Source organism: Microtus ochrogaster, chromosome 5, assembly GCF_000317375.1.
Source record: "Microtus ochrogaster isolate Prairie Vole_2 chromosome 5, MicOch1.0, whole genome shotgun sequence".
In the NCBI taxonomy this organism is placed as follows: Eukaryota; Metazoa; Chordata; class Mammalia; order Rodentia; family Cricetidae; genus Microtus; species Microtus ochrogaster.
The window spans coordinates 47596736-47618558 of NC_022012.1; the positions used below are offsets into that span (position 1 = coordinate 47596736).

The 21823-nt window shown below is 44.6% G+C and overlaps 1 protein-coding gene across 1 annotated transcript in view; it reads left to right on the forward strand.

The window, feature by feature from the left end:
- Nucleotides 1-5080: 5080 nt before the first annotated feature.
- Nucleotides 5081-21823, forward strand: part of Exph5 (exophilin 5) — a 73941-nt gene continuing 57198 nt past the window's right edge. Inside the window, exon 1 of the mRNA XM_005347349.3 lies at nt 5081-5427. Within this exon, the coding sequence (XP_005347406.1) occupies nt 5309-5427 (119 nt within the window). The 5' untranslated portion in view covers nt 5081-5308. The remainder of the gene's footprint in view (nt 5428-21823) is intronic.

The following is a 21823-nucleotide window of genomic DNA, read 5'->3' on the forward strand; positions in this document are numbered from 1 at the left end:
TGCGGAGATGCTCCTCTGTTAGAAAGCTGGGAGCATTTGGTAGCTATTATCTCCGCCACACGGCATCTCCAATGATGTCCGCTCCCAGCGCAAGCCTTGCTCGGGTCTTCTTCCTCGAGGCAGACTGGGAAGAGCTGACAGGAAAAGCCCCCACCCTACAAAACTGCACCACATGCTTACATTAAGCTCCCCCGAGAACAGTAAGCCCGAGCACTGCGTCTCCATCTGTGGCAGTCAATCTTCATGGTCATCTTGTCAGGATTTAGTACCACGGAAGAAACAAATAAGTGGCTGGCTCTGTGAGGACATTTTCGGAGGGTTTGACTGAGAGAAACCCTACTCTAACTGTGGTCTTCCTTGCTGTACAGGCCTGGAGTCTCCGACTGATTAAAAATGAGAAAGCAAGTAGCATGCACCAGCATGCATTGCTCAGGGCTTCCTGACTGTGGGTGTAATGCGCCCAGCTGCCGCAGGCTCCGATAACCACAGCTAGTGACACCCATTGCTGCGTATCTTCCTTGCTGCAACAGGCCTCACACTCTGAGCCAAAAAGAGCCCTTCCTTCCTGAGTTACTTTTCTCAGGCATTAAGTTATAGCTGCAAGAAAAGTAACTGATACATCTTCTATATTATTCCTGTGTTATGGTTCCCAGTTTTTTCTCAGCCCAACAAATGGTGCTGCTTTGACAGTCAAAAATTCATGCTCTTGCAAATGGATGGAAATAGAAAACACTATCCTGAGTGAGGTAAGCCAGACCCAAAAAGAGGAACATGGGATGTACTCACTCATATTTGGTTTCTAGCCATAAATAAAGGACATTGAGCCTACAATTAGTGATCCTAGAGAAGCTAAATAAGAAGGAGAACCCAAAGAAACACATATAGGCATCCTCCTGAATATTAACCTTCATCAGGCGAGGAAAGGAGACAGAGAAAGAGACCCACATTGGAGCACCGGACAGAAATCTCAAGGTCCAAATCAGGAGCAGAAGGAGAGAGAGCACGGGCAAGGAACTCAGGACCGTGAGGTGTGCACCCACACACTGAGACAATGGGATGTTCTATCAGAAACTCACCAAGGCCAGCTGGCCTGGGTCTGAAAAAGCATGGGATAAAACCGGACTCGCTGAACATAGTGGACAATGAGGACTACTGAGAACTCAAGAACAATGGCAATAGGTTTTTGATCCTACTGCACGTACTGGCTTTGTGGGAGCCTAGGCAGTTTGGATGCTCACCTTACTAGACCTGGATGGAGGTGGGTGGTCCTTGGACTTCCCACAGAGCAGGGAACCCTGATTGCTCTTTGGGCTGACGAGGGAGGGGGACTTGATTGGGGGAGGGGGAGGGAGATGGGAGGCAGTGGCGGGGAAGAGACAGAAATCTTAAATAAATAAATAAATAAATAAATAAATAAATAAATAAATAAGATTTCATGCTCTGTACATTGTAGGCATCTCTGTGTCCAAAGAACATTATTCATAGATGCCATTTATTAAATATAAGCTCTGTGTTATCTCTGCTAGCTGCTTTATGTCACCATTGAATTTTTACTCTAATCCTGTATGACTGGTTCTGTCACGATCTTCATTTTATAAGTTAAAAACAAGAGTAAATGTTTAGAGAATTTTGAGGTCTGTTGTTTTTTGGGTTTTTTTGTTTGTTTTTTTCACAGAATCGTGACTCTGTAACTGTGGTTACAGGACTGAGCCTCAGGGGGATTAAGACGGAAGTTTCTATCTAGATTTGTAAAGCCAGTTACTGAAGAGAACTGTGAAAATTGAAGTGAACGATTACACAAACTCTGTTCTCGCAGCCTTCCATCTCCTCATTACTAATAAAGGCCCGACACCAATGTCTTATTTTCAAGCTGACATGTATTTGCTTGTTAAGCTGAACGCTGCCACCAAGCACACCCCATAATCTGCTGTTGAAAGAGAGTGTGCAGGGAGACGGGCCAAAGTAGGTAAGGAAGATAGTACTGTGAGAAAAGTCCCCCTGACCCCCAGTGCTACTTCACAGTGGACCACCAGGGTCAGAGGGACTTGCAGTGGCCAAAGTTGAGACATTCCATTAAGTGATATGATCTGCTTTTCTCTTGGCTCAGTGGTTATCAAGAATCCCTCTGCTGGGATTTGGTCGACAACCTGGAACAGATAGACCATGGGAGGTTCCCAAAGATTGTTTGTTCTTCTATCCAGCTGTTAGTATTAAAATCCAAACTGATGAGTATCTCTTTGGCTGAAAGGCTGGGAAGGAGGCTGCCAAGGTTGCCAGATGCTAAGATTGCACACAACTGGTTGAGTAAGCGCTGGCTTTCCTTTAAAGCCCTGTGGTCATAATCCCAATGAAGCCATTCTAAGCAACCCGTGCGGTTTGCTGGGCAGCCCCTGCGGCCCCATCCACCAAAGTTCTCAATATAAAATGCCAGAACAAAACTTCCCCAATAGGATGCCCGATGGAGCCAGCATGAAGGATAAAGCATGACTTGGTGCCAATGATGGAGCTGGTCATGAAAGCTCTAGGCTCAGCCTTTCTCCCTGCACACCCTTTGCTGAATCCATCCGGTTTGCTCTCTAGGTTTTGGCAATCATTTAAATAAATGACTTCTCTGTCCCTTCTTCAAGGGATCCAGTCCTTGCAGGGTACTGATTGCCCCATGAATGAACTGCAGGTACTTCAGACTCCATATATGTCTTTCTTCTTCCACCTATTCTTCCTTGTCTCTGGCCATCAAAGTCATCTTCCGAAAGCTCAGTTCCAACTGTGTCATCATCATCTCCCTCAAAACCTGCGCTGGCTGTGCACTGCTCATATAGTACGGAGTATATTCCTTAGGACAACATTCACAGCAGATCTTAGCCTTGTTTATTCTTCCTGTGCTCTGTAGCCCAGCGCTCCTAAACCTTTTCACTGCTGTTCCTCCTGAAATCTTTTGAAAACTAATCACCCCTCATGAAATGCTAATATTATAGATATATTTATCTACCTGTGTGTCCTGGGTATATCTTTGCCTTATACATAAAAAGGTAAGGTTTTCCTTCTATTGGAAATGTATGTCTAGGCTGAGGGTAGTAGTACATGCCTATGATCCCAGCCCTCAGAACGTGGAGCAGCAGCAACAGCACATATTCAGGGCCATGCTTGCCTACATACCTCAGCTACAGGGATTGTGAGACCAGCCTGGGCTACATGAAACCTTGTTTCAAAAATAAAAGAAAATGTATGTTTTAGCCAAAGCAGATCAAGTACTTACTAGTCCTTGTATACATACCTGTACTTTTTAGCTTCAAAGTTTGTGCTCATCGTGGCCACTGATCAGAGGAACCGAGAGAACCTGGGAAGATCCCGAGAGTGCGTTTCTGTGATCTAACCCACTGCCGTTCTCCTTGCCTAGAATAGAGTCGTATGTCTTCTCCCACCTCCGTCTGTTTTCTTCTTCAAACCTTCCTCGTCCTGTTTCAGCCCAAACGCCACATCCTCTGCACTGACCCATTTAGCTAAAGCTAGTTTCTTTTGTATGCTCAGGGGCACTTTAATACCTCAACTGTTTTTAACAAATGTACAGATACGTGCACATAAGAGCAGGAGCCCAAGGATATCAGGGGCATCAGATCCCCCTGGCGCTGGAATTACAGGTGGTTGTGAGCTGCCCAATGTGGATGCTTAGAGCTTGATCCAGGTGCTCTGCAAGAATAGCAAATGCTTTAACCTCTAAACCAGCTTTCAAGCCCAAGAGATTCTTTTTATTAAGTAATTATATCTCTATTCATGCTAAGTTCCTCACGGGGATTATAAGGAAAGGACTATGTTGTTTAGTGTATAAACAGTGACTTCATGAAACAGGATCCAGAATAGTTTAACAGCAATTAGTTCACTGATTAAAAAAAAAAAAAAGTTGGAGGTGAGGGGGCACAACTATCCACATTAGAAAATCTGTATGTAACCTAATAAATGAATAAAGGAACATGCAAGAATAATTGAACAGTGTGTGACAGATTTGAAAACCACCATCATTAACATAGGGGCGATTTATGAAAGAGTTCTGTGTTGTACAATGGATGCGTTCAGTGGATCCCCACTTCATGCCGATAATAGACACCCACAAAAAGTCATCTCAAAGGGTAGCTGTCCCAGCATGCCATCAGTGATAATCAAAATAAGCCATGGGCCCAGAGGCAAAACCAACCATTTTTTACTTCGTGGCTTTGTTTGTTTTTCTTTTATGGGGGTTAATTTACCGGGAAAAGATGGTGTGTGTGGACAGACCGTTTAGATGTTAGAAGCTGTCACCATCACATCAGAAAGGACCAACTTAAAGGTGTTGGGACATACATGTTCATTGGATGAAACTGTTTTTATGTAAAGAAATGTGTTTTTGGAAAGGCATTTATAATAATAAAAAAGCACTCAGATGCTCATCTTGGGAAATATCTGACTTTATTTTATCATGGAATAATTGTCTTTCTAGGAAAAGCCATGTCTGTGGTTGCACAGGATTGCAATGTGCTCCAGACACAGGTGCTTTCTGATATCCTTGGCCTCGGGGGCCACCTTCTAGAATAGCCTAAGTGGGGTTTGTCATTTGTTAGCTTACCAAAGTCTGAGAACGACTTTCTCTGAGACAGTGGGAGTGTGTTTGGGAGGGCAGTAGCAAGATTGGCAAAGAACCCGTTTCTACGGGTAACCTAGTGCCAGTCCTTCTATGAGTCCCTCTGAGACAAACGGAGTAAGTTTGACCTTCCCTGGTCTTTCAAACGGAGTAACCCTCCTGCTAACTTTCAAACTCCAACTGGCTGCTTTTAGTCAGGGAAAGACAGGATTAGTTAGTTATGAGTCGTTTTCCTTCTGTCTTTCTACTAGCCGAGCTCAAGTTCTTCCAGCCAACAGCAAACAGTCAAGCAAATATTTTGGGGCTAACACTTAAGGATAAGCCTCACTTAGAGACAGAATTATGTAGGCTGGTTTGCTTAACAAGTCACATAGAGGGTGGGAGGAAGGGGGGAGGGAGGAGACGAGGCAAGGCCCGCCCCCCAGATGCGATTGGCTCCTTCTCCCCATTTAGTCACTCAGTTTGCATCTCGGTTGGACAGGTTGAGAGAAACATGTCATTAAGGTGTTGTCAAAAGGAGCCCTGTATGTGTGGGCCGGTCCCTAGGTTTGTGGTTTTAGCTTTTCAAAGGCGCGGAGCTATTATGGGCTATGGGATCAAGTTCGGGAAAACTAGTCTTCTTTATCTTGAAAAATGGCTTTGTAACAGGAGGCGCCAAGGAGCTTAAGTACACATAACTCGCACACGGGATAGAAAATGACGAAAGTTCCTCAGGGGTTTGATTTCAGTTTCCTAAATGAGGAAGAAGCCAGGAAGATCCTCCAGGTTCTGGAAAGAAATGAGGAACTCCGAAGGGCAGAGAAGGACAGGATCAGGTAGGAAGCGCACTCCTCCTGTGTGTTGGGGAGGGGGGGGGGCTGGGCTTGTATCTGGGGGGTGAGGTCTGGGAATCCAGGGAACCGCTCTGCTCTCCCGGGCACCTGCTGGCACCCTGCGCAGTTGCTGCTACCGGGTGGGAAGACGGAACCTGTGTGGTTTTCTCTCTGTGGGTCTCCAGATGCCTTCCGGGTGCTCTCTCCAGGTTCTCCATCCCCACTGGGGTTGGCTGTGAATCTCCGCGGGGAGGAGGGAGATTGTAGCTACTTCTTCGCATTTTCTGCGCCTAGGTCCCCATCTGTTCAGGACACCTGGGCGAACCTCGGCTGAGAGAGGTTCAGACATCTCAGGGGTTCTGGTGCCTCACAAGCCACTAGGGAAGGGCTCTGACCGTTTGGGGCACGTGAATTATTGTGGGGCATTCCCGAGAGCTGGATCCTGGCAGCTGCTCCCTCCAAGCCGGAGGCCCAGGGCGGGAGATCCAGGAACTTGTCAGAGTCCTGCGTGGGTGAATGGGATTTAGACACGTGGGGTTGGCTGCGGTGTGGTGATGTAAGAAGGAGTTTCTACGGGATTTAACCAATGACCTTATTATTAAATACAGTGTTATAGGTAAGGGAGGGATAAGTTACTAGCAAATTAAATTCAGAAGTGGTTAACTGGGGTATAAATCAACCTTCTCCCAATCCCTGCTAGGGTAGGGACCCACAGACCTATCTAAGTCTTCTACAGCGAACTGTGGGTAGAAATCCAAGATATCCCTCAGGCTGCAATGTAAGACATAAGCTGGGGTTTAGAAAGCCGGTGAAGTCATCAGGTTCCCGGTTCCTCCCAGCCCCTCCCACGCCCACCCTTCTCTCCCTTACCTCAAAAGAAACCCCTTCAAGAACAATCTTTAAATTGGGGGATGCTTTTAGTCTTTGCAGAGATGGAAGACACTGTGCCCAAAGCTCCATCTTCAGGACTCTCTGGGGGACAAGGGGGAGGCTGCAGGGCGGGGGGGGGGGGGCACACATTTGAAGTTTCAGAATGGAGATCTTACCACACTCTGCTTCTGAAAATCAGGCTCCATCCCCTCCGGCTGTGTAAAAAGTCTTCCTTCTGCAGTGTATCCGTACCCATATTGGCCGCACAGGTATCACCCCGCTCAGAGATGGACATTAGACCTGCACAGGGATAGCTCAAAAGCATACACAATCCCCAGGCTCCCAAACTGTAGTTCTCAATGTGTTACTGGGAATGTTCTTTGTCTCTTAAGAGAAGGTGGCCATTACGTATGAGGGGAGAGCAAGGGCAGAAGTAGGGAATGGTGAGAGGGAGGAGAGCTTGCATTTAGGCACCAGCTTGACCCTTTTTCAATTACAGTCTTGGGAGTTCCAGTGGCAGTATTCATACAAACCAGTAGTCCTAGAAATACTGATATAATTTATTTTAAATTCCATTCAAGGGAATTTATTTTGTACTGTATTCGAGTTATGTAAAACATGACACCTGAAGAGAAATGGACGAAGGGTGTGTAGGGCGTCTTTATACTAATTTATTACTGTTGTGTTTATATTGTATGGGTGTGGTCCATGTGCGTGAGGTGAGTGCATATGTGTATGCATCTGCATAGTCCTGGAAGCCAGAGGAAGATGGCTAGTGTCCTGCTTTATCCCTCTCTGTCTTATTTCTTTGAAACGGGGTCCCTCACTGAACCTTGAGTTAGGCTGGCTGGTGGCTAGCTATCCCCATCAATGCTCTTGTCTCTGCCCCTCACATCTCTGGGGTTACAACCCTCACGTTTCTGGGGTCACAACCTTCACATCTCCGGGGTCACAACCCTCACATATCCAAGGTTGCAATCCTCACATCTCCGGGGTCACAACCCTCACATCTCCGGGGTTAGAACTCTCATATCTCTGGGGTTACAAGCATCTACCACACTTGAATTTTTATATCCGCTAGTGCTGACTCAAGTCTTTTGCTTGCACTGCAAGTGCTCTTATTACCCCCCCCCCGCTCCTTTAAAGTAGCTTTAGAGTTGCCCCAGCCCTTGCCTTGTGCTTTCTCTATTGCAACTCATGTTGCCCGCATCAGTTGCCTTTAAGGAAAATGGGTCTATGCACAGTTGGCGAATGCTGGAAGATTAGCTATTGGGTGGAAGGCTGCAATACATCTTCTGATCTCATGACGCTCAGGTCATAAATGAAGCACCAACAGGAAGAGCTACAATGCTAGTATGAACTGTTGTGTTAAACTACTAAAATGATCATCCAAACAGCTTGAAACGTCACCACTGCTGACACATAAAACCCCTTCAAGGAAAGTAGATGGTGTCCAAAGCAATAACTTCTGGCACCTTTTCTCCTGCTTACTTCTTGGCTCCTTCTCTTGAATACCCCTATCTCCATGGGATTATCTACCATCTTCCAGCCCATGTTCATTCGTCTCTGTAGCAGACAGTGACCTCCAGAAAGGACTGGGTATAGCTTGGAACCCAACTGTCTCTTCTGCTCCTTATCTCAAGAAGTATGATCATTATATTTTCCAAATAAAAACTTATTATAAGATCCCTGTAACTTCAAACAGCTCAAACCTTTGAGCTGTCTGAGAGATGTTGAGGCCTTTACGCTTCCTCAGAACCAACTTCAAGATCTCTTGAGTAGGACAGTGAGGGACTAGATAGGGGAGGTTAGCTGTTTGGTGATGGATTCGCTTGTGTTTCTTATAGATTTGAGATGTCAATAGAAGAGTGAAAGGAATTCCTATAGTTAGAAATATAGGATGGCACAGTTACACAGGGCCAGAGGGTTCGGATATAGATGTCAAAACTACAGGAATAGCTGAGATCCCAATGTAAAAGACAGGTGCCCCGCCCCTGACTCCCCAAGTGTTCTTAGTCACGCAGAGATGCCCCGCCCCTGACTCCCCAAGTGTTCTTAGTCATGCAGAGATGTCCCCGAATCTTCATCAGCTCTTGACTACTTTGGCTCCAGTTTCTGGGAGAGGATTTGCATTTACTATTACAGTGGTTTTAATAAATTGGAAATTCATTCAAAATTTTAAGGGAACCACCAAGATTCAAGTTGATAAGTAGGCAAAAGAGGGAAGTAGACCAACCACACTTGAATATACATCAGAAATAAACAAGAGATGGGGTAATGTGGAGTTACAATCAGAAAGGAAAGTTAACTTTGAGATACCCACAGTAAGCATGTTATTAGCGTCTTAAGTAGATTGCAAACCTTTTCCAAAAGTTTTGTTTTTATTATTTTTAATTGTGCATATAATGCATATTGGTGTGTGGATCTGTGCATGTGAGAGCAGGTGCCCATAGAAACCCCAAGGGGGCATGGACTCCTCCAGAGGTGGAGTTACAGCTGGTTATAAGCTCCCTGGTGTGGATACTGGGAATCAAACTTGGACCCTCTGCGAAATCAGTCTGCATACTTGACTGCTGAGCTGTCTTCGCAGTCAACCCTAGTGATCAACAGCACATTTTGGTTAAACTTTACCTTTGACCCAGTTTTCCATCTCTTAGATATTTCTCATCAGTAGGAGGCTTAAATAAGAGGAGATAGCCATACCAGCCTTTATTAAGTACTGCCTTTTATATAATAACAGTAATTATTGTCATAATAATAGCAGCTAACATTTATTAGGCAATACTGTATCCCGGTCGTCGCAGAAACATGCTGTACAGATTTAACAAATCTTCCCAATAACCATGTTAGGCACACTTTTTAGTTTCCATTTCACAGAGAAGGAAGCTACTTATAAAAGTTGAGTATTTTCGCCTTTAATCCCAGCACTCGGGAGGCAGAGGCAGTTGGATCTCTGTGAGTTCCAGACCAGCCTGGTCTACAGAGCTAGTTCCAGGACAGGCTCCAAAGCCACAGAGAAACCCTGTCTCGAAAAACCAAAAAAAAAAAAAAAAAAGTTGAGTATTTTGTCTAAAGTAAGTAACAGAATAGAATCCGAATCTAAGTCTGTCTTAGAATTATTTTTTTTCTGTCAATGTTGAATGATAGTCACAGCCATTCCCTGGGACACGTATTATGATATTTAACAAGAGCAAAACACTTGCTCAGAGTCCTTTAGTTTACAAAGTACAAATCACAAATCTAAAACTTGATCCAAGATCTATCTGGCTTTAAATAACTTTTCTTTCTCACATATTGAATGTATATGTATTTATCTGTATATATTTACATCTGTATGAACTTTTATATATTTGCTTTTATTTTCATCCTATAGCTGATCAAACAGAAATTTTTATTTATCTTTCTTGAAAGCTATCAATAGGGCTGGAGAGTTGGCTCAGTAATTAAGAGCACTGGCTGCTCTTGCAAAGGATCTAGGTCCAGTTTACAGCATCACATGGTGGCTTACGAACATCTGTAACTCCAGTTTCTGGGTATCTATCTGCCACCTCCTTCTGACCTCCACGAGCCCTAAGCATGTACACCGTGCACATACAAACATACATACAGCCAAACATCATACACATAAATTTTTTGAAGCAAAAATAGGTAACAATAATTGTACTGAAGGCTGCCTCTGGCTGGGAACTTGCATTTTTTCTAATTCTTACAATGTTTTAAATCTCCAATCTCACTAGAAGCTCCCAGCACATAGGATATAGCTTGCGCTAATACCAGCAAGCCACGAAGTGTGTGTGGTGTGTCTCTGCACACCATCACCATGCACTACTGCTGCAAAAAGCATTGAAGTGACACTCTTGCTTTGCTCATCCAGCTGGTAGTAAATCCACAACTGAAATCTTTAATCTGAAAACACTTCCTATTTCCACTGACTGTGGAAACAGAGAACACAATGACCCTAGGTAGGTATGTTGGGTACTTCTATTATTGTTGTGACCAAAACCAGAATATGCTTCATGGGATTTACTCTGGTCATAGGTGGAGAAGGCAGTGTCCATGATGACAGAGAAGGTGTGAAGGAGAGCATGGTTGTGGGAATGGGGTTTGTATTTCATGTCGGAGGACCTGGACGTGGAGAAAGAATGCTAGAACTCAGCTAGCTAGCTGTCTCGTTCCCTTTTCTTCAATCCAAACCCAGCCATGGGATGGTGTCTACCCCAGCAAGGGCCAGCCTTCTGCCCTCAGTCAACCCTCTTGGGGAACACCCCACAGACATACCTAAAGGCATGCCTCACTAATACCCAGTGGTTTCTTTTTCATAGATTCCCTGGGTGAGAGTCATTGGGTCTCACTTGCCAGTCCAGTCTAGCCATTCGGGAAATTCCAGGCTCAGTGAAGAGACCTTGCCAGTAAATAAAATGGTAAAGAAAGGATTAAGGAAAACAGTAAAGTTCAGTAGGCATGCACGCACACAGACACACACACACACACACACACACGCGCGCGCGCACACGCATGCATGCACGCACACACACACACTCTAAAAATGTCTATTGCACATTTTAACATCAATATCTTGTATTTTATTTACTTATTTGGAGGGGTGGCATGTGTACACATGTGCACAGTACATGTGTGGAAGTCAGAGGACCATGTGCATCAGAGGACCATGTGCATCAGAGAACCATGTGCAGAAGTTGGCTCTCTCAGTCCATCATGTAGGTCTCGGGAACCAAACTCAGGTTGTCAGGACTGAGGACATCTTTACTCAGTGAGCCATCTCTCTGGCCCTATATAGATTTAAAGTTTTGAGATTGTTTATTTACGTGTGTGCACAAAGATCACACACACGCGGGTGTGCATGCCCCAGTACTTGTGTAAAAGCCAAGGACAACTTGTAGGAGCTGGTTCTCTCCAGGGGATGGACTTTGGCTGTCAGACTTGGGGGAAGGTGGGTTCTCCCCCCGAGACTTCACACTGGCCCTCTCTATAGATACATTACATAAGGCTATGCTCCAAACTATTGAAATAGTTACGTCTTAGGAATAATATTTAATTTCCTTTCCTCCTTGCTTTTGAGGGCTCTCTTGTTATTTCTGCTGCTGAATATGCCAGGCTACCTGGCCCATGAGCTCTCTCTGCCTCCCATTTCCTACAGCAGTGCTAGGCTCACAGGTACAAGGTGCTCATTCCCAGGGCAGTGTTGAGCTCATGGGTATACAAGCTGATCATTCAGCCTTTCTGTGGGTTCCAGAGAACAGGCTTGAAGGGCTTTTATCCACTGAGCCATTTTGCAGCCTTCTATTCATTTTTGAGGCAGGATCCCCTTTATCCCAGATTGCCCTGATGTTTTTTAAACAAGAAATGAACTTGTCAGATCCTATTCTTGAATACATATAGTATTTTCTAAGATATTTTCCATAATAACTATAGCATATTGCATTCCTACGAATAGAATATGAGAGTTCCTGATTTTGTCTTAGTTACTCAGGCTGCTCTAGTGAAATGAGCACCTTAGACTGGGTAATCTATAAACACAAGAAGTTAATTGTCCACAGGTCTGAAGCTGGGAGTCTAATACCAGGTCTAATATTGAATATCAAATGTTTTCAATGTTTTTATTTTACCCATCTTATAAGTTTGTGGTATTATTATATTCTATTTTGCATTTCCTAATGACTAATGATAGTAAACATTTTCATGTAGCTATCTGCTTTTCATCTATTCTCTTTGATGTCTATTCAAATCTTTTGCATATTTTTGTGTTGCTCATTTTCCTACTGTTGGTTTTTTTAATTTCTATATATATCCTGGACACCACCTTTGTGGAGTGCAGGGTTTTACAAGCATTTTCTTCCCAGCTGTAGCTTGTTTCATAGTATCTTTACAGAACAAAAAGATAACTTTGATGAAAACCAATATACAAAGTTTTCTTTTGAGAATTTTGCTTTTGGTAACATTCGGAGAACTTTTGCCAGACACAAAAGCACAGAAATCTTTCTCCTGTGGTTTAAAGGGATTTTCTTTTAAGTCTGATGTATTAGATGGTTCCATTTTTGAAATATTTTCATACATAGTAAGCAGTTTAGTTGGAGCTTCATCTTATTTCCTGGCTATGGATGCCCAGTTGTCCCAATATATTTCTTAGAAAGTCCCTCCTTTGCTGACCTGCTTCTATGCCTTTGTAAAACTATGTATTGGGTTGTGTTTCTGGACTCAGTCCTATTTTTGTGTCTATATGCTCTTTCCTTAATAAATACCATTTGCTTGATTTCCATGGTTTTGTAGTACATCTTAACATCAAAATTATAAAGATAATTATTTTGCTTCTAATGTTCCTTCACTTTTCTGTATTAGTCTTAGATTTATCTGTGTGTTATTAGTGCAAATCCACACTAAGGCTCTTGGGTCCCAATATTTTGCTAAACTTACATAGAGATGGTTTTATTTCTTCTTGTCTGACAGGTATGTCATTTTTCCTTAGGGCTTCCAACATGGCACTGAGCAGGGCTGTAGGGGTGCACATGCTGGCCTTGACCCAGAAGCTTCAGTCTTTCGGCATTAAATGTGATGTTGGTTACACTTTTCTGACAGACATTGTTTTGCATTAGAGTTTATTTCTTGCTGCTGAGATTTTTGGTCAAATGCTTTGAGACAAAAGTTAATGCATCATGCGATTTTGCATTTTTAGACTCAATATGGTGTTCACGGCCATTACCTTTAAAATACTAATATTGTTGCAGAAATGAACTGTGTTTTTGAAAATGCATGCTGGTCTAACCTCCAGTCCCTCAGTGTGGCCCTTGGAGAGAGGGCTTTCACATAGGTAGATTACTGAAAATGGGATCACTGAAGGGAATCCACAGTAATGACACTAATATCCTCATTTAAAAACTCTGGACACACGGAGCAGACGTAAGAGAGAATCCATGTGCAGACTGACATTACAGTTACACAGGAAACGAATGGTCAGGAACAGGGCTGGTCATGGCCTGGTCACGTGGAGAAAGCAGGCCCCTGCCTTACTTGATCTTGACCTGCAGACTGTAGGACCATCCATCCATCCATCCATCCATCCATCCATCCATCCATCCATCCACAGTCACACAGTTTCCTTAGTATGACCCTTATCGCAGGACTTTCTTACCGTCGGGCTAGCACACATAGGCACATTCTAAAGGTAAGCCCCATTGGTCAAGGGTGTATCGCTACTATATTTAAATTGGTTTGCTAATATTTCCTTAGTTTTGGCATCTTTACTGGTGAAAGATACTGATGTACTGTCTTTCCTATAACCTGTTGTTTTGCTTTATTTTTGAGACAGACTTACGTGTAGCCCCATCTATCCTCATATCCTGCAGTCCAGGCTGGTCTCAAACTTCTGATCTTCCTGACTCCTTTTCTAAGCATTGGGATTACAGGAATGAATCACTATGGCATGCTTAGGATTTATATCTGCATTTTTGTTTTGGGGTTTTTTTGTTTGTTTGTTTTCTATGTTTGTTTGTTTTTTGTTTTGTTTTGTATTTTGAGAGGGGGTTTCTCTGTGTAGCTTTGGAGCCTATCTTGGAACTCACTCTGTAGACCAGCCTGGCCTCAAATTCACAGAGATCTACCTGCCTCTGCCTCCCAAGTGCTGGGATTAAAGGTGTGCACTCCATGGGCCAGCTGATTTTTGTCTGTTTTAATGCTGAGTACCCTGGCTTTGTTTCGGATTCTCTCCTAGTCCTATGAGAGGGAGTGGAGCTTCTTCTATAAGCATTTGGGGAAAGTTCCAGAAATAGAGTTTTATTTTCTCAAAGATTTTAATTATAAATCAAATTTCTTTAACGAAACCAGGCTTTTCCAACTAGATTTCCCTGCATAAATTGTGTAGTTGACACTTTCAGAGAAATGAGTCCATTTTGCCTAAATCATCACATTTGTGTACATAAGGTTGTTAGAGTGTGTTTCTTGTGGGCTACATTAATAGTGTCTTTTTTGACATAGTGACCATTTCTATCATTGCATAAGTGTGTTTATTTAGGTCTAGCATTTTATTTCCTATTTGTTTTTTTCTGTTCCTCTTTTTCTCTTCTCCTGAGTGCAACACTAAAATATTTTAAATACTTAATATTAATTTTCTGTGGGAAGGGGTACACATGTGCCACGGCACACAATGCAGAGGTCAGAGGATAATGGAAATGATCTGGTTCTCTTTTCCACCGTGTGGGTCCCAAGGATCAGACTCAGGTCCTCAGGCTTAGTAGCAATCGCCTTTATCTCTTGCAGCCTTTTAAAGTATTCTTTTCAAAATTGTTTACTGAAGTTTCAACTGTTTTTAACTGTTTATCAGTATATTTGGTAGTTGCTCTGGGATTACACAAACACACACACACACATGTCTTTTTACAGGTAACGTATAATCACTATTTTGCTGGGGTTACAGGCAGGTGCTACCACAGCTGGGCCCTCTTTATATTTTCTAGTTCCCCGAAGCCCCTATCAGTCCTCCATCTTCTTGTAAGATGTAGATGTAGAAAGGGGGGAGGGGGAATCAGAGCTGGGTGCCGGAGTTGCCACATTTTAGAACCGCAGCAGCTCCCATCAGAGCGGTCTCCCTCCCTGGGTGTTTCAGCAGTGAGTAAGCTTGCTCCCAGGAGACCCCTTTCCTGCACCCCAAATCCAAACTAGAGGCACCTTCTGGACCCTTCTGGCTCACTCCCGTCCCTTCTCTGGGAATTGGTTAGAATCCAACTGGAAACCAGAAACTACTCTGTGTATAGGTAGTGAACTGGCCTCGTGGCGACAAACAGAACCAATGGGGAGAGGGGGAGTGATGGCGAGTCAGAGGAAGGTGGTACGGTACGGGGAACCTGCACCACTGGAGGTATAGACGCAAAGCATGCTGGGGAGTGGTTCTTCTGGGGGGGGGGGGGCCTGCACTACTGGAGGTATAGACACCAAAGCATGCTGGGGAGTGGTTCTTCTCAGGTAATGGGGAAGAAAAAACAAACTTCTGATCTGTTGTGTTGGCCAATTTCCAACCAGCAATAGTTAAGCAACCGGTTGGCTTGTAAAATTCCTGAATATTTAGTAATGAGAGCCAGTGCGAGCCAGCTCTAAGAGTCACTGTTTTATACACAAGAGGGCTGGGTGGTGTTCTCTAAGCCTCTGGGTCCTGCAAAAGAAAGAGGAGCCCTGGTGGGTGTGAGCCAGTATCTGGAGATGATGCGAGAAGGTCATTTGCAGAAATTCCCTATCTAAGTCAGTCAAGAGAGGGGAGCAAACCCTTGGCTTCCCTCTTCCTCCTTACCTATCAGTTCCCACAGGACCACAGTCAGAGGCAGAGGATGCAGGCAGGTGTCCCCTCCCAGTAGCTCATACCCACCCCTTCTTCCTTCCCATAGTTTTGCCTCTCCTCTGTCACAGTTTAGAGTGTTTCTCTTAGCGCTGCTCATCCACGTTCGCTATCCTGCCTGAAGGTTCTCTGGAGCATCCCCCATACGCAACACTGCTGTCCACATCCCGTGCTTTTCTCTTTGCTCTTTCCCTACACCAAGTACCTTGGGAGGTGCCCTATTCTGCTGTGGCTTCCCCAGCCTGCTGCTTCTCTCTGCCTTGCTCCCTTCTGTGAGGAGCAGTCCCTTCCCAGAAGGGACTGTGACCAGGCACTATCGTACATGCAAAAGACAAGGTCTCTGAGCATAGACTCAGGGCAGGGCCCCTTAGGTACTGGAGGCTCTGGGTCTGAAACTGAGAATTGAAGAACTTGAAACTGAACTCCTTCATGCACAGGCTGCTCACACACCATCTTCCCAGACCTCTGGCTCTGTTGTGCTCCAATGGGATGATCCTCCTTGGCTCGGATTCTGGTTGAGGGTCATGACTGTCATGCCAGTCGCTTGCAACTCTAATCAGCTGCTCTGAGTGAGGCCAGGCACCCGCTCTGAAGTCCCTCCCGGGTGAAGCTTAGTGCCTACGCAGAGGCTGGGGCTGTAAATGATTGGGTTCAGCTGAAGTGATGCAATGCTGTCGTGGCAGACACGAGACTTGCCTGTCTAAGGGACTAGCTGTGCACCTGCCTTCTCCGTGCTCACTCAGGCCCTTGACACATCTGCTGGGCATGTTTGGCATCTATGATGACATGTCCCAGGCCATGGTGAATCTTAGCTATGGCTGATTTAAGAAACTCTCAAAGCTACCAATGCCTGGCCCTACCTCAGTATTAACTGGCTTCCTTCTTTCCTTCCTTCCTTCCTTCCCTCCCTCCTTCCTTCCCTACTTCCTTCACTACTCCCTGTCTGTCTTTGTCTTTTCTTTTCTTCTATATTTTTTTTACTTAATTTCTGAGGTTCTAGGGTTCCACTTACGATGGATGTGAAGCTCAGTCATGAAGAAACCACACAAAGTCTTAGAATGTAAATTCTTATTAGAGAGGCTTAGGGTCCAAGGAGCCTACTGGAAGCTTCAAGGATACAGCATGCCACATGTGCTGGGCTTTTATTACCTACAGAGATACTGTACAATCATCAAATCATGCTTAAAAGGAATAGGGGATTTTGCTTAATATCTCACTAGGGAAGACAAAGACGAAGGAGTATGAACACAAAAATATGAAAATATAAGAAACCCATACATCTCAAGAGAATCCTATTCCAGCTCCTGAGCACAGATCATTTCCTTCTGTCCTTAGTGAGCCGAGGTTCAGAATGTCCCTAGGTGAAGAATGTGTTTCTTTCTCAGACAAGGCTGTTGAGAACATCATTTGTTCTTTGACAATTTCATCCCTGTATACAATATATCTTGATCATGCCCAACCCTGCCCCCCATCCTCCTGGAGACAGACTAACACATCCTCCACCCACAGGCATGGTCCCCCCGAAACCACCAAGTCTAGTTAGTGCTGCCAGCTGGAATGTTGGCTGAGTTTGTTGGTTTGATCTTGTGCAGGTCTTATGCAGATAACTGCAGCTGTGGTGTGCTCATCAGTACAATAGGCACGTTGTGTCTACAAAATACCATCCACAGCACATTTTCCTAGACTTGTGTGCTTTCCCGCCCCTTTTTGGTGACGTTCCCTTAGCCTTTGATGGAGTGGGTGGTGTAGATGTCCTGCACTCAACATTCACTTATTCTCAGCTCTTTGTTAATTTGTATTGCTGCCCACAGCAGAAAGAGGTTTCTGTGGCTGAGGTTGAGGGCAGCACTAATCTATGAGTATAGCCATAAATATTTAGAAGACAGTTTCTAACAAGTCCGTTTAGCAAAAGAACAGCAACAGCTCCCCTGGAGCCCATGACTTCCTGACTATGGGGTGACAGGCATATGGAGCAGGCCTTTTTAAAGCTCCTCAGATAAGACTAACGCTAGATACGCTAAGGGACCTGACAGCCCCTGGGCCCTTGGATCATGTACTTCAACTGCCCCATCTTCCCTCCTCTCCACTCCTTTGCATGAGCTGAGAGAATAATATTTCAGGAAATCCTGTGCTAGGGAAGAAAAAGCCTGGAGTCCTGGCATAGACCAGATGAGGGGACCATCCTGCTGCAAACATTAGGAGCTTTGTTTCTGCTGTTTCCTGACTTACAGTTGCTTGACCGAATCAAAGTTATCTTCTGCCCCTGGAGCTGTGTAGCCAGGCAACTGGAAGAACCACCTTTTGCTTTCATTGTTTTTATTTTACACTACCCCACCCCCTCCAAGTGCAGGTTACTGTACACACAAGGCTGTGATGGCCATAAGCTGCTCAGGTCCTGGTCCCAAGAACAGACTTCCTTAAGCTCCATTACAAGGTATAGTTCTACTTTGACTGTTGAATGGTATTTCTTTCTCTTTCTTTCTTTCTTTCTTTCTTTCTTTCTTTCTTTCTTTCTTTCTTTCTTTCTTTCTTTCTTTTTTGTGTATGTGTGTGTGGTTTTTCGAGACAGGGTTTCCCTGTAGCTTTGGAGCCTATCCTGGAACTAGCTCTTATAGACCAGGCTGGCCTCAAACTCACAGAGATACACCTGCCTCTGCCTCCCAAGTCCTGGGATTAAAGGCGTGTGCCACCACCACCCGGTTTTGAACAGTATTTCTTAAATGGCTGCTGTGTATTTGTGTGTGGCAGCTCTCTTCTCTGAAATGCCATGGAGATATATAAAAACTGACTTTAGGGGTTGTGCAGATTTGAGGGCCATTTTAACTTGTTAGCTGGATTACATATAACATTTGTACTTGAGAGTGCACTTAGATCACATGACTTTCCCTATTCAGCCCAGATAAAGCACTAACAACTGACCAAAGAAACAACTCCAGAGAGATCTAGCTTCCTGAACCAGAGTTGGCAGAACTCTAGATGTGGGGTTAGCTACAGAATGTGGGTGGCTAAAGGCAGCTGCATTGCTGTAAAGCAGGATGGGCAGGATGCAGGAAGGCTGCATCCCCAAAACTCCCTAAATGGCTTACTTGGCTGAGCTGGGTCAGTCTCCTCTCTCTGGCAGTTGTTACTGTGAGGATAACCTTAGGGAGGCGCCTCGTGGCCTCGCAAGTTTTCGGAGCTCCCTGCGCTTATGAGTTTCATTTACTTCTGGAGTCTTGAAGGACATCCCTCTAGGAAGGAATGTTCCCATTTGGAGGGCATGGCTATACAATAACTTAGAAGTTCCTCTGCAGGACCAGGAGCCAAGCAAGGTCTCTGCTCGCTAGAAGTCATCCCTAAGTAGCTGGCGTTCTACCGTATAAAAAGAAACACGCCTATGTGTGTGTGGGAGGGGTGGCAATGGCCTACACGCCACTGGGGAGTGTGTGAAGAAGAGTGACCACCTCTTCAATGTCGTCAAGTGATCTCCACTCACCACAGCCCATTCCTACTGTAGGTCGCCATATAACATTGGCTCCAGAGAAGGCAACCGGAGAGGTCAATAAATGAGGTCATGTCTATCCACAGCTGTTTAATTACCTAGCCTCTGCCATCCGGGCCGATGTCTTTAAACATTTATGAGTAACATATCCTCTCCAGGTTAGCTGTCTCTACCTTCAAAGCCGCGGCAGATCCCACCTTCTCCGGCTTCTGATGAACTTCTTCCCCAGCTTTCTTCTTACTTCTTTGCAGGCTGCCATTTAAAACCTTTTCTGTGCTTTTGAAGTGGGTCTGCTGAAATAAACCAATAGACAAATGTACGGTGTGCGTGTGTGTGCACATATGTGTGTGCATGTGTACGGAGATCAGAAACTTTCCTCAGTCACTTTACACATTAGTTTTTAAGTGAACCTGGACTTGTCCATTCAGCTAGACTGGCTGCCAGTTTGCTGTAGGGATTACCCTGTCTCCATCCTCCATGCACTGGGACTTACTGGTGGGTCGCCTTGCCTGGGGATTCAAACTCTGGCCTCATGCCTGCACGGCAAATGCTTTAACTGCCTAAACTATCTCCCAAGCTGGTGTAAATTTTTATTAAAACAATTTGCACATATCTAAAAATCCAGTTTGTAAATAGTGTAAATACTACAATTTCCAATCAGTAGCCCTTCAAAATAGCAGAAATGTTTGTAAATTTTGTTCAGAGGTGTGTGTGTGTGTGTGTGTGTGTGTGTGTGTGTGTGTGTGTGTGTGTGTCTTACACTCATTGGAGGCCAGAGATTTACATAAGGTATTGTTTCTCTGGAGCCCTTTACCTGGTCTTTGAGAGAGTCTCTAGTTGACCAGGGTCTAAGTAGCTAAGCCCCAGGGACCCTTCTGTCTGCATCCCCAGGACTGAGATTACAAGTGTATGCCACTGAGTCTGGCTTTTTAAATATGAGTTCTGAGGAATCAAATGTGGTTCTTCATGGATCTAAGATAAGCACTCTACTGACTGAACAATCTTCTGAACCCCAGGGATGGTTTGATGATCCAGCTGGTACCAATGTCCGTTGTCTCCCACTCTCTATGTCGGTATCTTTGGTACTACAGGCACAGTTGGTGGCAGCCTCCTACGGTTGAAGGCTGTGTGTACCTCCACGAGTAGGTCATGTCAGGAGGGAATCCAGAGCCTGTCTACTTCTTTGCCTTGGATTTTTTTCTTCCTGGGAGGCAGGAGTTTGGGAGTGTAAGTCAGGCACCCATCAACATTACAATGTGACCTCCTTCCAGAGCTGACAGGGATGACTAGAACCTCTATTTGGTCTTTATCTTTGGAACGTGTCACAGTTTCGGGGTCCAGGTTCCTCCTCTTAGGGTTCCATCACACCAGAGAACAGAAGTTGGAAGCTCTGTTCCTCCCTTTAATGACAGCATTATGGAACAGATTTTTTTTTTTTTGCATCAGAACTCAGTAATATCAGCAGCAAGCTCTCATTCTGCCAGCAGGTATGTCTGAGTGCCTACCATGTTCCTAGTTGCAGAGATACAAAACTCCTCGATAAAATCATTCACGCTCCAAATAGTCAATGTTCAATGTCCATGGGAGATTGGGGCCAGCATCTCCCATCAGATGTCAAAATCCACAGATGCTGAAGTCTCGTGTTTAAAATAATGCCGTATTTATATACAACCTGCAGGCCACCTACTTTAAGCTACCTTTTGATTATTTATAATACTGAACCCAATTTAAATGCTATGAAAATTGTTAGTCTGTATTGTCTAAGGAATAATGACTAAAATGTTTATGTGTTTCATACAAATTGAATGTGATTTTCAAGTATCGTTAATTCGTATTTTGTTTTTGTTGTGTAGAACTCAGGAATAGGGAAGGCCAACTGTATATTCACCACTGTGTGGTAAATGATCAGGCAGTTGTGCATAGGAGCCCAGAGATCATTGAATACCATGCTGGAGGAGATGCCAGCCGAACTGAGTCTGGAGAGAGATGAGGGGTGGGTAGAGGCAGGAAGGTTCCTGGAGATGCAAAGGGTAGTTTTGGCAAGACTCGGTTATGTGAAAAACCACAGTGAGGTGCTACCAGAAAGCAGAGGGGGGATCACCAGGACACAAAGTGAGAGGCAAATTCAGAGGCATAGATGGGTCATGGAAGGTCCCTGTGCCATGCCTAGGACCCTACGCTCTGTAAAACAGAAGACAAGGAGGAACCGTGGACATATTTAGAGCAACGGAATGAAGTCAAAGAAAGACCCAGTGGTAGCACTGGGTCCAGTCTGGATTAAGGAGAATTCTGCACAAAAGTTTAAAGTCCTCGTGTATTGGGAACTTTTTTTCCACTACTGTGATGCTGGAGGGTAGAACCCTATGAGGTAACTGGGTCATAAGGGCTATGTCCATCGGAATAGACTGTTATTATTGCAGAAGAGGGACTTGATATAAGAGCAAGTGTGGGGGATGGAAATGTATCTCAGTTGGTAGAGTGCTTGCCTAGCACGCATGAAGCCCTGGGTTCTGTCCCAGAACAATATAGACCAGGCACATTGGCACACACCTATAATGCCGACGCTCAGAAGACAGATGTGAAAAGACCATTAATTCAAAATCATTCTTGGTTACACAGCAAGTTAATATCAGCCTGGGATTCACAAACTCTCTCTCTCTCTCTCTCTCTCCCTCCCTTTCTCTCTCTCTCTCTCTCTCTCTCTCTCT